The sequence below is a fragment of the Manacus candei genome, unplaced genomic scaffold (genome assembly GCF_025592945.1).
Source record: "Manacus candei isolate 608988 ecotype Guabito, Panama unplaced genomic scaffold, ASM2559294v1 h1tg000034l, whole genome shotgun sequence".
Taxonomy (NCBI): Eukaryota; Metazoa; Chordata; class Aves; order Passeriformes; family Pipridae; genus Manacus; species Manacus candei.
In genome coordinates this window covers 6,885,047-6,900,973 of record NW_026138082.1, presented here as the reverse complement: position 1 = coordinate 6,900,973, position 15,927 = coordinate 6,885,047, and the positions used below count along the sequence as shown (strand labels likewise).

At 42.0% G+C, this 15,927-nt stretch overlaps 1 protein-coding gene across 1 annotated transcript; it reads right to left on the bottom strand.

Moving 5' to 3' along the window:
• Positions 1-1,687: 1,687 nt before the first annotated feature.
• HDDC2 (HD domain containing 2) lies at positions 1,688-10,704 on the bottom strand. The gene is made up of 6 exons (XM_051792307.1): positions 10,550-10,704; positions 9,649-9,770; positions 8,618-8,720; positions 6,750-6,818; positions 3,032-3,170; positions 1,688-1,833 (listed from the first exon to the last, which is right to left on the bottom strand). Exons 1-6 carry the CDS (start codon positions 10,607-10,609, stop codon positions 1,739-1,741), a joined length of 588 nt encoding a protein of 195 aa, XP_051648267.1. The 5' UTR covers positions 10,610-10,704; the 3' UTR covers positions 1,688-1,738.
• Positions 10,705-15,927: the final 5,223 nt, after the last annotated feature.

Here is a 15,927-nt window from a genome sequence, read left to right as displayed (position 1 = left end):
GTCCCCTACATCCTCTGCAGAACAGGGAAGCTTCCTTACTCCATTGCAAGGAATGGACTGTTCCCATTTAGGGTAGCACTTGTGCTGTGTATGTTTCTACCAAGCATCTCTTCAAGGCCACTTTTCTGGTTTGTTAAGAATGTTCTCAGTTCTGTCTTTCAATGCACGTGTAGCTCTTTCATGCTCAGCATTCAGTGGAAACTAATAGAGACTATAATCTGTGTGCATCTTGGAGGAATAAATATGCTGAAGAGAGCTCAGTGGGCCCCACTCCATCCCACTTGCAGTATGACTGTCTGTTGCCAATAACCACTTTTCTATTGCTCAGCAAAGGACAACCTGTTCTTCCAGGGTTTCCACAGGGCACAACTGCTCCCTTGTGGGGTTCCCAGCAGAGCAGGCATCTCACATCTCCTCTGGACCGGACCAATATGCTCTGCAGATTTTGTGCACTGTGCCAACCCCTAAAGCAAGAGCTCCCAGCAGCTGTGCCCAGCACTCTGTGCCTCTGCCAAAGGCACCAGCTGCAGAACGCTGCACAAGCTTCGGTCAGGCCCCTGAGGTTTGCATAAAGGAAACATTTCCTGAGTCATGGTGCCTGAAAATGTGTGCTCAGCTACATTACCTATCTTTAAACTGGATGACAATTGAATTTAGTTTTATGCCGCTTCATTTGACATGAGGTGGAAGACAGAGAAGCGAGCTCCAGGTCTCGACCATGTAAATTTTCCAGGTGCAAACTTTGCTTACTTGGTAATCATGACATTGCCCTAATCTCCAGCTGCACACAACTCAGCAGTTGGCTGTGCAGACACTGGCCTCATTATGGCATTTACCATCACTACAGCTTTGCTTCCCAATCATTCTGTACTTCTACATTGGCAATATTACTTCTGCCAGAAACTTATTTACAGCAGAATCAGTACCAGTGTGTAACAGCCAGAAGAAGGGAACCAGCTTTACACAGGTGTAGAGGCTTCTGCATTAGACTGCACAAACACCAAAGGTCCCTCCCAACCTCAGCTATTCTGTGATTATCAATTACCTGTCAAAGAGTCTGTAAAACTGCCAGTCTGGGGTGAGGGGGAGTAAGGAATATTGGAATTATGGAAATGTTGGCACCAGTTCTTGACACAGCACATGAACAGTGGGAAAGTCCTATGAAACAATGAAGATATTGAGAAAATATAATTAATGAGATTACCAATTTTATCCACCATCACTTCTTAAGGCTTATGTACTCGAAAGAAATCTCATCTCTAGGCTCAGTCAAGAGCTCATAGAGGAACGTGCTCAGTGGTCTCATTTCTGTGTAGCACTGTGAGTGGATATTAACCCACTGAAAGGTAATTAAATCCATACATACTTGGAAGTCACAGAACAAGACATACACAGTGCATTACATGAACTGATTAGATTGCAATCAGCTAATTTGTAAACGTACTTGAATTTCCCCAGCGGAGAATCTATTTGTAACTGAGACTGCATTAATCAAAAGCTGATTAAAAAAAAAAGGAAAAACCCAAACAAGATAATTCTAAATATTTGGTCCTTGACACAAACTCTGATCTGGGAGGTAACTATGCTCCCTGCTCGTATCTAAGTGGTCCTGGGATTCTCAGCAATGAATGCACAGGAAAAAAAATTTGCTGGCAGAATCAGTGATCTTACAGAAGGAAACATAATGTACAGAATATAAAACAAAGTATTTATTATAGCTACAGCATTTAGGAACACCTCAGGAATGTGGACGAGATGTAGCAGCTATTTTTTTATTCCTTTCTGTGTTAATCAGAGATACAAGCTGAAGTATTTCTGGGTGAAAAAACTTTCCTGCAAAAGAAAAGAAAGGGAAATTTAATGAATAAGGCTGTCATTTTCCCACCTGTGAAAGGCTGGCATTGGAATGATAGCAGTGATGTCACTTCAGGCTCAGAATAAATGTCAAATTATTTAAGAAAGTGAATACTCACAGTTTGATCCAACTATGGAGTACGAGTAGTTACAGCCCTTCTTACCAAAAAGCTTATATTTTGTGCCATATTAAGACCTTAAGAGCTGAAAAAGGGATGCACCCTGACCAAGATAATCTGATACTATGTATCCTGCTACGGGAAACCACTCCAATTACAGGTGCACTTGGGGTGTATGCTCTAAGCTCTACTCAGACACCAGCTCAGTTTAGTTTACTGAATTGTGGTAGGAGGGCAAAGATGTCAGTTAGAAAATTAAGTATTCCAGCTTTGTTCATGTTGTCCTCTTTTTTTGTCTTCCCTAATCAAATTATTACATTTTTCAGAGAGCTTATTATCTCCCTGAGGAATCACTAAAGTATAAATGGGACTTGTCAGGAAGTGTCTGGTGACTGCTAGTCCTCTTCCCGAGTTTGTCTACCACTAGTTTTTTTCCAGGACTGGCTGACTTAGTCACAAGTTCTTTTCTGGTGTTCAGCTCCCTTGCTAAAATTATAAAGATTATTATTTTACCTATTTCTCCTTTCAACTATCAGTTTATTTTGCAAAGGATGAAAAGTAAAGGATAGAATAAAAGGTAATACAATTGCAGCTAAACCATTTCACTGAGGTGGTTCTCACATACATGAACCTTGGGCAGGTCACACACAACCACAGCTCATGTAGAGATAACAAATGCTACTTCACTGGCTCATGAAACACTAACAAAGTAGAAACAAGCTGCTGTCAGAGCATCTGTGAAGGCTGAAGACTCCTTTAGGCCCCCTCTGATGTTTCAGGGAGTTCCTTAAACACATGCAAGTGTAATGAAAGCTGGGCCTCTGTCTAGATAAAAAGTGATCTAAAAGCAATTTGGCATAAGTGAAATTCAGGCTCAATATCTATAGATAAATAAAAGGTATTTTCACACTGCATTAAGTTTCCCTCAAAATATTTAGGGTACTTGAGCAATGAGTAAAATAACTAGTTCTCACTTGCTCTGAATGTCTGTCAGAAAAAAAGGCAATTTATCTATTTCATTTATGAAAGAGGAAAAATAGAAAGCCCAAATGTCATACCAGCAGTTGAATCATAAAAATCTTGCAATCTGCCAGGTGTGTTTTCCAACTCTTCGTACTCAAATGCTTGTAGTATCATCTCACACTGATCCAACTGTTTTACAAACTTGGCTTCTGCAGTAGACTGGTTTTCATATTCCTGAAAAGATTTGAAGTATAGGAAAATAATTTTGTTTCTCCGAAACAAAGTATTAAAAGCTCTTTATGTATCAAGAATTTTCTTCATTAGTACAAGCCACTCCATAAATATCCACCGCAGTTACATCTTTCACTTTGTTTTTAAGACGCTATTCAGCAAAACACTTGAAATAAGTATGTGCCAAATTTATATTAAATGTAATGGGACTCAGAACACAATTCTTTTGCATAATCTAAGTCTAAATATATCACTTGTTTTGGCTGACTCAGGGATGATACAGAAGCAACCCTGCACCATATACAAGTTAAACAATAGGTTCCATTTAATAACATTTTACATATAAAGATCATTTGAGGCCTGGCCTAATATGAATTACCACAGAGTGTGCCTATGCATTGTCATCACCTATTTTTAAGACCTATTTTGCACTTTTCTCCACCACTTGCTGTTTCCATACGGAGCTGTTCTTTACATTTCTCCTGTCATTCCTTCCTAATCTTTTTGGTCTAATCTGTCTGAGCTGCTTATGTCCTTATGTCTCTCCCAAGAGATAGGAAGTCCTTTAATCTCTGTGCTATCTTTTCCCTCTCTACAGTAATCATCAGCATATATTTGTGAGTTATTCCCATTTCTGGTCAACTTGAACAATGTTGCTGTCATTTGCTTCCAGTGATGGCTGCAGACAGGTTTGCCATTTCATTTTTTCTGTCACATTGCATGTGATGTCTCATTAGCTGGTCTTCTCCTGACTTCCAAAATCAACCCCAGGAAAAAGGTTTTTTTCTGTGCAGGTTACCAATCACCTTGATACCCTGGGCAGGCCGACTCCATTCATCATCACCATTAATCGGTCTTAAGTACACACCATCCCATCTGTGCTCCCAGATGCACAGAACCTGTGACTCACAGCAGTTCTGCAGATAAGAGCAGCACAAGTACAGGAAGAGGTTTTCCTACTGACCAAAGAACATGGCATCCCTTTCTGCATCTTAAGAAAACAGCTGTGGTGTGAGTGTCATCACAGTGGCAAGATCCTGGCTTTGTAATTCCAGCACAGGTAAGCATGACAGTCATTTCCTTGTCTGACATACTACTAGGAGCCTGTACTTCGGCTTATTACTTTACCTTTGAAGTCAGAAATCCAGATTTTGATAGCCATGACTGACTCATTTACTATTCTACTTGGATTTCAATGATACTTTGAATTTTCAGTTACATTTTGATTGTTAGTTTAGTAATCAATTTCACTTCAATGTTTTATCTTCTTTTTCTCCTTTCAACCTGAGTTTGTTTGCCTTAAATACTACTTCTTATTTTCTTAAATCTATTTCTACTATTTTTCTTATTTTTTTTGGGGGGGAGTGGGATGTTCCACCAAAGACAACAAACTCTTGGCAGCATTAAAAAGGAGAACTTCAGGAGAAGGACAACTAGGGCTGTTTTCCTGTAAAGGTCAGTCCCACAACCAGCAATTAAACTGGGAGTATCAATCTGTTACCAACCTTTTTGGGCCATAAAACCCACCAGATCTTATTCATACCTCAGCTCACATGACCCTCAAGAAACATCAGTTATTATATGTGCAACTGTGCACAGTGCTGAAATAAACACTGTTTCTTCCCCAAAGGTGTTTAACACTGTGAAACAACAGCACACTTTGGAAAAACAGTAACTAGTCTTTCCAACGCCACAGGCCATCTTTTAAAAATTACTCCCATGCTTTTGCAGTTGAGAATAAAAAAGCAAGACAATGCCAAAATGTGCTGACTCGTTTACTTAATTATTTTTTCTAACATATTCTGGATTGTTATAAAGTGAAAATATATCTGAGGCACTTTTCTGCTGCCTCTCCCCCCTACACTACACTTGTAGAGTGCCCACCAACACAGCCCAAAGCAATAGTCCTTGTAAAGCGGAAAGGCAAAGAGAGGCAGAGACAAGGGTAGAGCAGTGCAGGAATGACTTGCTAAGAGTATCAACAGATCTTGCCCCACCACCATTCAGCTTTGGTCCATGATTTTCTTCACTCACAAAAGAAATCATAGGGAAATGCCTCTGGCTAGGTGAGAGGCCAAATGATTGGAGGCTTCTTATTTTCTGCCTCTCTTTTTTTTTTTTTAAGAAGCAACTAGTTGTTTCACTTAAGACTAGAGGGACTACATATGACTGTTAGATTTTTAGGGTATCCTCGCTGTTATGTGGGTTGCACTCATGCTATACATTGCAGATTCAATGCCAATAAATTATCCTGAAGGTAGAAACAAAGACCAAATGATTAAAAGTGCACATATATCAAATTATGGTTAATGAGAATGATGAAAAGCTAACATGCTGAAGAACTGACTCCATAGTGAACCAGCTCTTATACAATCATAAGAGAAGACTGAGACCAGCAAAGAAAAATACCAGTTCTACAGGACTAACCTTATCTATCAAAACCTCATTTTCCTCAACTATAACAGCTTCCCAAGGGAGAAGGAACCAGTGCTCAGTAAAAAAATGCATACACTTTATTTCCCAGATCTGATGATAGTGATTTACCCTCTTTACCCTGAAATATAGCTCTGAGAACACATTCTCACTGCCTGTTCACCACACGACTATAACAGGGAAAAAAACAACAAAGCAAAACAAAAACCCCACAAACAAACAGGGTGTTGTAACAAAAGGCAGAAATTGGATGCAAATATCTGGAATTTAAATACATTCCAAGCAGAAAAGCAAGAATATCAATATAAGATACAGAATCAGGTCCAAGAAACATAGAATGCTTTGTTTGCAGCAACATGTGAATGAGAGGTTGTGGATACACTTGTCCTCATGTGACCGTATGTTAGGAGAAGATGAAGCACAGTAATTATAAAATTGAATTTTTTGGAAATAATCCTCATTTACAAGTAAAAAAGATCTTATCAATTAACTGCATGAATTCACATAAAAAAGTTAAATCACCTTCAAATACAGAAGATACTTTCCAATCCAAACTTTTAAGGTACACAAGGCAAGAAATCCATAGTGTTTGTAGAAAAGCGCTGTTTTGTGTCATATTTAAGTTCAAACTTAAGTTTTAATTTACTTTAACATTTTAAGTTACTACTGAATATTTTAGCCTAATGGGCTTTATAATCAAGAAACAGAAACCACAGAAATTACTTGTATAAAAAGCAGAAAATAATCTGTGGCGTCATCAGCTCCCATTATTTTCTTCCTGTATTAAAAGCTGCAAAGGGCCAGATGTGAACAAGAGATAACATAATAAAAAAACCAGATTTATACCCAAGTGAGCTAGATATAGAGGACAAGCCCTTCTTTCAGTTGTACAAATCAAGCCCTGGACAGGTTCATCTGGAACTTTGAGAGGCCAGAGGCCAAAACTGGTTATTTTGGCAAAGTCCAGGGTTTCTGTTAAACAAGGATTCTAAAATGACCCTGACTCATACCATTACACTTTATCTCCTAAGCAAATGAATCTAGCTTTCTGAGGTCAAAATAAGAGATGGCACAGTTTCACAGGTATACAGGAAGAAGAGACTGGGTCACCCTGAATTTTACCATAGGATTAAGAGAATGCAAGCTTACTTCCCAGAGTTCATAGATTTCTTTTCTGAGGTCCTCTGATAGAAGCTGGGTCAGTTCTTGCATAGCTGCCTGAAAAAAAGAGGCCATTTCAATTTACCTATCTTTTGAGTGAGCACATTTCTATCACTGCCTTTTCTGAATAATTATCTACTTGTTACCAAGTTTGTAGAAACATACACTAGACAGAATATTACTGTATTGTGTTGGCATGGCAAGGTTTTGGCAGGGGGAAGGGAAGAGGGCTACAGCACTGGCCAAGGCCAAGGTGGTAGCACCTCTGGAATAACATATTTAAGAAGGGAGGAAAAAAATCCTGAGCAACTGCACTCCATTGCCCCCCCCCACTGAAGCATCAAGGTCTTGTTCCTTCCCACCTCCTTCCAGCTCTGGAGCTCATCAGATTTCAAGGTTAGCAGGCCAAAATGACTTACCTGGAAAAAACCCCATCCCAACCTGAAAAACTTCCCCCTCAAAAAACCCCAATTTTTTTTTTTTTAATCAAGTTCATTTTCTGCTGCCTTAGCCTTGGGCAAGACTCGCTGGTTAGACTTACTGCACAAGCAGCAAACTTCAAAACCAGGTCAACATCGGCTGTAGAGCAAAGGGGAAAAAAGAACTCTGCAGTGGAAGCAGAATATTGATAATTCCCCTCAAGCCACCTCCTGAAGTTGCCACCCTTCCTGTATTTTTTCAACAAAGCATTTCAGAATTATCCTAAATATTTAATGCTTTACCCTCCTTCCCACAAAGTCAACAGCAAAGTTCTCACTGAGTGAAATGAGAGCAGGAGCTGAAAATACTCAAGAAAACTTTTTAAACATACTTAGGCATCAAAATACCTTTTTCCTTGCCTAAATTCAAATCGGAATTCTTTCTAGACAAAAGTTGAAGCCTGATTCTCAGTGACACAACAACCTTTAAAGGCTTCTAGGAAAGATTTTTTTTTTCTGTTCAGTGTTTTGAGGCTCTTCAAAGAGTGTAACATAATGCTTCAGTGATTATTCCCCTCCCTCTTTAATGCTTATCTGTTTAAAACTTGGGATTAGGGGAGTTGTGACTAACTCTAGGAGTAAGCTTTTTGCTAAGAAAGTGAAAACTACAGATCTATTAATATTCAGTGTTTTTGAAGTAATATCTTTACTGACTGTAATTGTGGTATTTCATTTTTTCAATGTACTTCCTAGCATGTTCCTACACCGAACAAAAAGGCTATCATGAGTTTCTGAGGTGACACGTTGCCCTCTAGCTGTGGCTACAGAAGTGGTTTACATTTTCTTCAATTTTCTTCAAATAATGCCACAAACCAGAAATGACAAACCAACAGTTTGGATACATACAAGACCAAAAATAAAGTAACTCTAGGCATGCTGCACTCACAACAACAACAACAACAAAACAAAAAAACCCCACCCAACAAACAAACAAAAACAAACCCAAAACAAAACAAAAAAGACACCTGTGTCTGGAGTCCCATGCAAAAGGTTTCAATAAAGTCTTTGTCACAACTGCATGATCTGGCACCACACATATGATCTGACATGAACTGTCATCCCTCCCAGTCAGTGCACCCACACCCTGCTCTCCACCTTTTGGTAAGGCTGCTGAAATGACTTATTCAGGCTATCAAAACTACAGTTAATTTGGAAATAAATGACCAAGATGAAGATTACTTCAAAGGTTCCCCTGTCATAACTTTGTACTTGGTGATGCTAAAGATACAAAAATCACAATGAGTTGAAAATTGTAGTTGGTTGTGGCAGACTTGTGCAATGCCAATGACAGTATTATATTGCTTAGTGTTCCCTCACCAAACCATTGAAAACATACAGAATGCTTTGCAGATGTGTTTTCATGCCTTATGTCCATACCTCTTCTCTCCTGTGTTTCTCCTCTTTTGAGATATTATCTGCAGGAGCAATATCTCCAACAATGCATTCAGCCATATCATGAACCAAAGCTAATCGTATGCATCTGACAAGAAGCAAAGACAGAATAATTAGCTTTTCAGCATTTTAAGTTAAATCTTGTTATCCACAAAGGTAAGAGATGACAGAATTTATACCCTTCCTATATTCTACAGGTTGGCTGGAGTTTTTTTTAAACTTTACATTTTTCACTTCTTTGTCACAGGAAGTAGTTTCCACCCAGACATGTTTTTAGTTTCTGATTTCTAGCTCCTGCTGCTTGTAAATACAGATTTAAGTATAAATACACCATGTACCAGAGCATATTCAAAAGTCACGTACTTAGCTTTTGTACACTTGGCTTTCAGAGATGTGGTGATAATTGATATACTTCACGTTATTCCTCCAACAGGTAGAAGGTAATCTGATTAGAGCCATCTCAAATTCATTATATAATCTGACACTCACAGCTCTATGGCTATGCCAGTCTGCAGCAAAATGCTCAAAAAAGCCTTCACATCAGCTTCTGAAGGGACTAAGCAAGCATGATCCTGTAGAGGACTCAACAACTCATTCAATAATGAAGCTTTCTCTACTGTGCTAGAGGTTTACTGAGGCTCATTAACTGCTGCTAAGTGCTAGTTCAGTCAAAATCCACATAGTGAATGGCTTTGCCCTTGCTGTCTGTTGCTTCAGACTATGTTCAACGAGTATCTTCAGCTTGCTTATGGCTTGAGAGAAGGCCAGCTCAGAGCCTCTGCACTAAAGACTTGCCTCTGCACTCGCAGTCTAGCAATAGAAGTTTTTAGCCCCTTTCAGTTCTCCAGGTAAACAGCATCCTGTCCAAAGGATGGAGGGAAAAGAAGAGGGGGGAAGGTTTTCAAACTCCTTCAGTGTGTTTTAAAAGTTCTTAGGACGATAGCTCTTTCTAGCATTTTGTCTGCAACTCTCCCACAACATTAACACATGGTCTTGATAACTAGAGGCAGTCTCACCTGTCCTTGTTAAGGCTTTTGTCTTCAGTCACCAAAGCCATCATTGCCATCCTGTACATATGATCGGATACGCTCTCTGGCTTCGCCACGTTCCTGTACACCCATCCTGTCCGTGGTACTCTCTGCACGAGTGTCACAGAATCACTGAATCAGTCAGGTTTGAAAAGACCTCTGAGATCACGGAATCCAACCTTTGGCAGGACACCACCACGTCTCCTAGACCATGGCACTGTAAACGTTAAAATTCTTGGAACTGAACTACCTCTCTTCAGAGAGACCAGAAGAAATTTTGCCCCACCGTGACCTCCACGGGCCGGTGAGCCTCGATGCTTTCCGGAAACACCTGCCCCAACGACCTGACCGGGCTCCCCAAGACTGTGCCAGCAGCACGGCCCAGCCGCAGCCGAAGGACAGGGGCATCCTGCCCTGCCCTGCCCAGAGCCCCCCTCTCCTCGCCGCAGCCCCAGCCCAGCCCAGCCCGGCCCGGCCACCTCCGCTCCGCAGGCGCCGCGGCGGGGCCGCCACGCACACCTCGGGCAGAGGCACCGGCTTTCCGCCGGCCTCCACCGACTGCGCCCCCGCCGCTGTCCGGGCACTGCCGGGGAAACGGCCCCGCGGGAGGCCGGCGGGCACACGCACGCCCCGGCGGGCACACGCACGCCCCGCCGGGCACGGGCACACCCCGCCGGGCACGGGCACACCCCGCCGGGCACGGGCACACCCCGCCGGGCACGGGCACACGCACACCCCGCCGGGCACGGGCACACGCACACCCCGCCGGGCACACGCACACCCCGCCGGGCACGGGCACACGCACACCCCGCCGGGCACACGCACACCCCGGCAGCCTCCGCTGCCGCCCCGCTGCCCCGGGCCCCTCCTGGGCAGCGCCCGCGCCCACCTTGAGCTGCCCCAGCAGGCGCAGGAAGGGCAGCAGCCCGGCGCCGCCGCTCGCCGCCATCCACCGCCCGGCAGCCACCGCCTCCGGCCGCTCCACCTCCTCCTGCCGAGAGCGGAAGGAAGCGGGAGGCCGGGTCAGTGCTGCGCTGCCCGCCCCGTCCCCAGCTGAGCGCTGGGAGGAGGGCGCGGGTTGTAGGGAAGCGGTGTCTGCGGGGTGCCGGGTGTGTGGCGGAACAGCGCTCCCGAAGCTCTGCCTCCTCGGGGATGCATAAAAAAAGAATGTTTCGGACTGCGACTGCAACGGGAAAACAGCAAGAGAAGCTGGGCTGCTCACGGGTCGTGAAAGGGGAAGGGAGGTGGGCGGCCTGTCCTTTCTTGTCCCAGGGTGCAGCGGGGAGGAGCGAAAGGCAGTCTCGAAGGCAGGAATAACTCATACTGCAGCCAAAACTGAGCATCTCGGTGACCTTTATCGTACTTTTTTTTTAAAAAAAGCGAAAGGTAGATATTGCAAACTCATGTATATTATTAACAGAAGATAGATTAGTTATTAGGGTTGCTAATGAGTTTTAAATTATTCTGGGGACTCACAGAGTCTGGCTACAGGCACTTCCACCACGTTTACAAGTTGAATAAATAACACACTGAATCACTTGACAGTTGGTGGATTTTCAAAATACCTTACATTTCTTTGCTATTTTTATATTGCCGACTGCAATAGCAAGTAACAGCTTAAATGTGGTGATGAAATAGTCTTTTTTCAGAAAACAACCTCTGCAGTTTGCCAGATATCAACAGAAGGCAGAGTATTTTTATTTTTGCTCATGCATATGCCTAAAATCATAAATTAATAATAAAGTCCAGACACTATTTTGGTGACCATTTTAAGGCTGCCTTCCAACAACAAACAAGAATCCTAGACCAGGAAAGTCATCACCTTTACACCTGTGCGCAATCATAAAGGTTGTAAGGGACTTCTGGTATTGCAGTCCAGCTTCCCTGCTTGAAGTGAATCACATCTGTTGCAGTTTTGTCTTGACAGCTCTTGAAACCATGCAAAATAAAAATTACATAGCTTGTCCAGGTTAACTACCTTCCATGTAAATAATTTGTTTCATGATGTCTGCTTTGGACCTTCTGAGCCACTTGTGCCCATGGTTTCCTGTTGTAATGCATACCATTACCAAGGGGAGTTTAGCTCTGCCATATTTACAATCCCCCTTCAAGTAATTGAATGTTGCTGTTATATGACCCCCAACACTCTTCAACAGGCAAGACAGTCCCAGGATACCTCAACATCTCCTTCAAGATGATGTGATTTAGGTCCTGATTGTCTTGATAGTGTTCACTGGAGCTGCCCTGTCTTGATCTGAGGAAGCACCAAAGTGGGCCTTGTGTCCAGCCAGCACCTCACCAACACCAAGCAAAGGGGGACAGTAACTTTCCTCAGCCTATTGGCCACACTCCTAATGTAGGCTACTGTGTGATTTCCCATCTTTGGGATGAGAGCACACTATGTGCTTGTGTTGGACTCAGCTTTCACATAACCCCCGGTCATTTTCGATGAAGCTGATAGCCAGCCTGTTTCTTCCCAGCTCATACCAATGGAAGGGCTTATTCGGCCTTAGGTCCAGGATTGAGCATTTATCCTTGTGTTTCTCCATGTTGAACGCGTTAAGTCTTCTGTAAGCCCAGTCCTGAAGATTCTCGAAGTCTCTCAGAACTTAAGCTTTACTGTTTAGTGTGTCAACCATCCCTCCTAACTTATTGTTACCTTGAAATAGCCAGAGAGTGTATCTTGTCCCATGGTCCACATTTTTGATGAAGACAATGCACTATATATACCCTAGTATCAACCCCTAAAGTACTGAACGTGCTATGGGCCTTCAGGCACATTGCCAAGCCACCAGTTGCCACCCACTGAGCCCGTCAGCCCAGGCAGTTTTCAATGCATCTAGCAAACAGCTTGTTCATGCCATATTTCCTCAGTTTGTGAGTGAAAGTACTGCAGGAAATCATTTCAATCCCTGTACTGAAGTCAGGATCTATTGTGCCCACTCCTCCATCCTTGTCCATGTAATTATAGCCATTCCATTATAGGGTGCAATCAGGTTGACCAAGTGTGTTTTCTTCTTCATAAATCAATGCCAGCTGTTCTTGATCGCCTTCGTGATCTGTACAGGTCTCTCTAATAGAGCTTCATCAACTTTCTTTTTGTGGCTGCAAACAGAATCTTTATTGTTTCTTTAACAGCTGAAAAAAATGCCTTCTGAACTCAGTCATGAAAATAATACAGAGTAAGTTATTAATTTGCATTTTAAATAAGATGCTGTATCCAGTTTAGGAGCGTATTAAGCCTGCTTTGTCTTTTAACCCTTCTTGAATGTATCTATTCAATGTACATATTTAGTATTTGTAGCCTTTTAAATCCATTTTCTTTTGCAAATCCATTAATAATTCTTTAATATGAATGAGTCTTCTACAGCACACACGAGGAGGCATGATTTTCAGTTTTATTGTCTGACAAATTCTTTGCCACTGGTGTCCTTAAGATAGGTTTCTAGAACAAACTCTTGTGGGACATTACTGAGGCTGGATTCACAGGCACTGATCTCAGCTCTCCATTTAGTTCAGAAAACACTATCAAAAGCAGGATACTCTCATTCACAGATTGATTTTCTAATGCATTTAGTATCTCTGCTCGATTTGAACCCTTTGGAGCTGTGCATGCTCTGAAGACCCGAGGTTTCCCATGGTGTTGGGAAGTATGGAAAACTGATGGGCAACAGGATGGCAACAACATCATTTGACATTGTGGTGGAGAAGCATTTCCGGGCATCAGCCATAAATAACGTCTTGACTTATTTTTGCAACACTTATTTCTTTAAAAGTATACCCTGACATATGTAGCATTTACATGGGATAAAATGTACAGAAAACAATACACTTAATACAACCTTTGTAATTCTTTTGTATAGGTATTTATATAACTTTTGTGATTTTGTAAAAATTGTAATATTTTTAGTATTTTGTAATATTTGTCTTTATATAAAATGTATTTATGTAATATTTATGTAGTGTATTTTTTAATATTTGTCAGTTTTGTAACATTTGTATGTATATAATTCTTCCGCATGCACTTTGTGTGCTGTTTTTGCATATTGCTTATTGACACTGGTTTGCTACCAGGTTTTTCTGACGTAGTACTGGAGGTATCATTTATGAGCTTTTTCAAGTACTTATCAAATGCATCATGTGGAATATTAGAAACATAGACTTTCTGTAGGCTGGAGGACACTAATATAGTACAAATTTTAGCTCTATCATGATTTTATTCTTTACTAAGCAGCCTGAAAAAAATAAACAAATTTGGGATGCTTACCTCCATGCAATTTTAAGTGGCTTTTTCATTTAACTCAGAAACTTTAGCAAGGATTAGCAAAGTCTCCCTGCAGGATATTAAGGTAGTGTTAAGGCTTAAATCTCAATCTTTCATCAGTCTCAGCTGGCTTTTTCTCCATCTTTTCCAGAACAGATGGCAATTCCAAAGGAGAAATTCCAAAAATTGATTTGTTACCACCGAGTAATTCTGATTTAGTAGCTGGAGATGGCGCTCTCTGTCCACAGAATTCTGCTTCGACTGCATTTGCTGCTGCCCAATGCCAGCCTGAAATTGTGCTTCCATTTCTTTAAGAAATAGCTCTGGGAAAAAGGGAATGCTTCACACGCTTGGCTCAGTAATATGAAAATCATCTCTCCAGATGTCAGACAACTGAGAGCAGACCCATTAACTGCTCATAGCATGAATCTTGATCCGTTTGTGGTTTAAGTAACGTAACACCAACAATAACAAATTGGGTTTTGAAAACTCTTATGTGTTCTGCCAATATGGACACAATAAACCTTATGTTGGCAAAATATCTTCAGGAAAAGTAATTAATTGATGGGATTCATCTGGTGGGAAAAAAAAAAAGAAAAGAAAAATTGTATAGTTCAGTGGACATAGCAAAATAATTGCATATCACAGACCCATCAGGCAGCAATAACAGACCTGATGTCCTCCTTTAAGAGGCAAAAGTTTGAAGAGCACCTGCCAGACACTGTAACTGGTTGTTTTAGTTCTTCAGACTGTATTATACCTTTCTTTATCTGAACCAATCTTATCAACAATGTAGAGTTAGCTAGTGAAAATCTGTTGCAAGAATACTTCAGTAAGGATACGGAAAGAACAAACCTCTGGAGTGACAGGTACCTGTGTGCCACGTAGCTCCGTTCACTCTGCCATGCACTCACTGCCCCACACTGCCCTGCGCAGGCTGTCAAAGCAGGTGAGAGAGGCACCTAAGAGAGGCACCACTCACTGATGTCTGTGCCAAGGGCTGAACATCTGCTGTGACTTCACAGAACCACAGAATGGTTTGGGTTGGAAGAAACCTTAAAGATCATCTAGTTCCAACCCCCTTGCCATGGGCAGGGACACCTTTACTAGACCAGGTTGCTCAAAGCCCCATCCAGCCTGTCCTGGAATGCTTCCAGGGATGGTGCATCCACAGCTTCTCGGGGCAGCCTGTTCCAATGTCTCACCACTCTCACAGGGCAGAATTTCTTCCTAATATCTAATCTAAACTTACTCTCTTTCAGACAGTGTCACTACATGCCCTTGTAAAGAGTTCCTCTCCAGATCTCTTGCAGGCCCCTTCAGATACTGGAACACTGCTGTGAGGTCTCTCAGGAACCTTCTCTTCTGCAGGCTGAAAAGCCCATTCATGTTCTACACCTCATGGGAAGTAGGTTAACACTAATAATGTTACCTCTAGTCTGGTTATTATCTGTAAATATTGGCCATATGCAGCCTAGGGGTAAGTGAATGACACTTCATTTATGCTGGCCATTAACACTCATCTGACCTCAAAGCCAAACGTTTCAGGAGAGTCTGGTCTTTGGGCTCCAAAGGAGAAAGCTGCAGAGGAGCACTGGGGACACTGCAGGGGAGTGCTGGGACAACTGCGGAGGAGCACTGGGACAACTGCCCTTTCCCAGCAGTGTTGTGGAAGTCCCCTCACATGTGGCACAGCAACAGAACCACCGCATCAGAAAAAACAAAAGAACAAAAATGAAATGAGAAGATTGTTTCAGTTTTTGGTGAAATGTGTGCGAACTCCAATGGAAGGCATATCAGAAGGCTGAAGAGAATGTACACTTGTGGTAACCTTCCCATAGTTGGCAATAGCTGTCCAGAGTATGCACATTCAGTGTAGCTAACCTGTGGGATCACTACCAAAAAAGAAAAATGTTCTTCTTGCTGCTGTTGCATAACATCTTGGGCTTTCTGTAATTGGCAAGAGATTTTCTATCAGATAATCCTATTTAACCCTTCAAAAG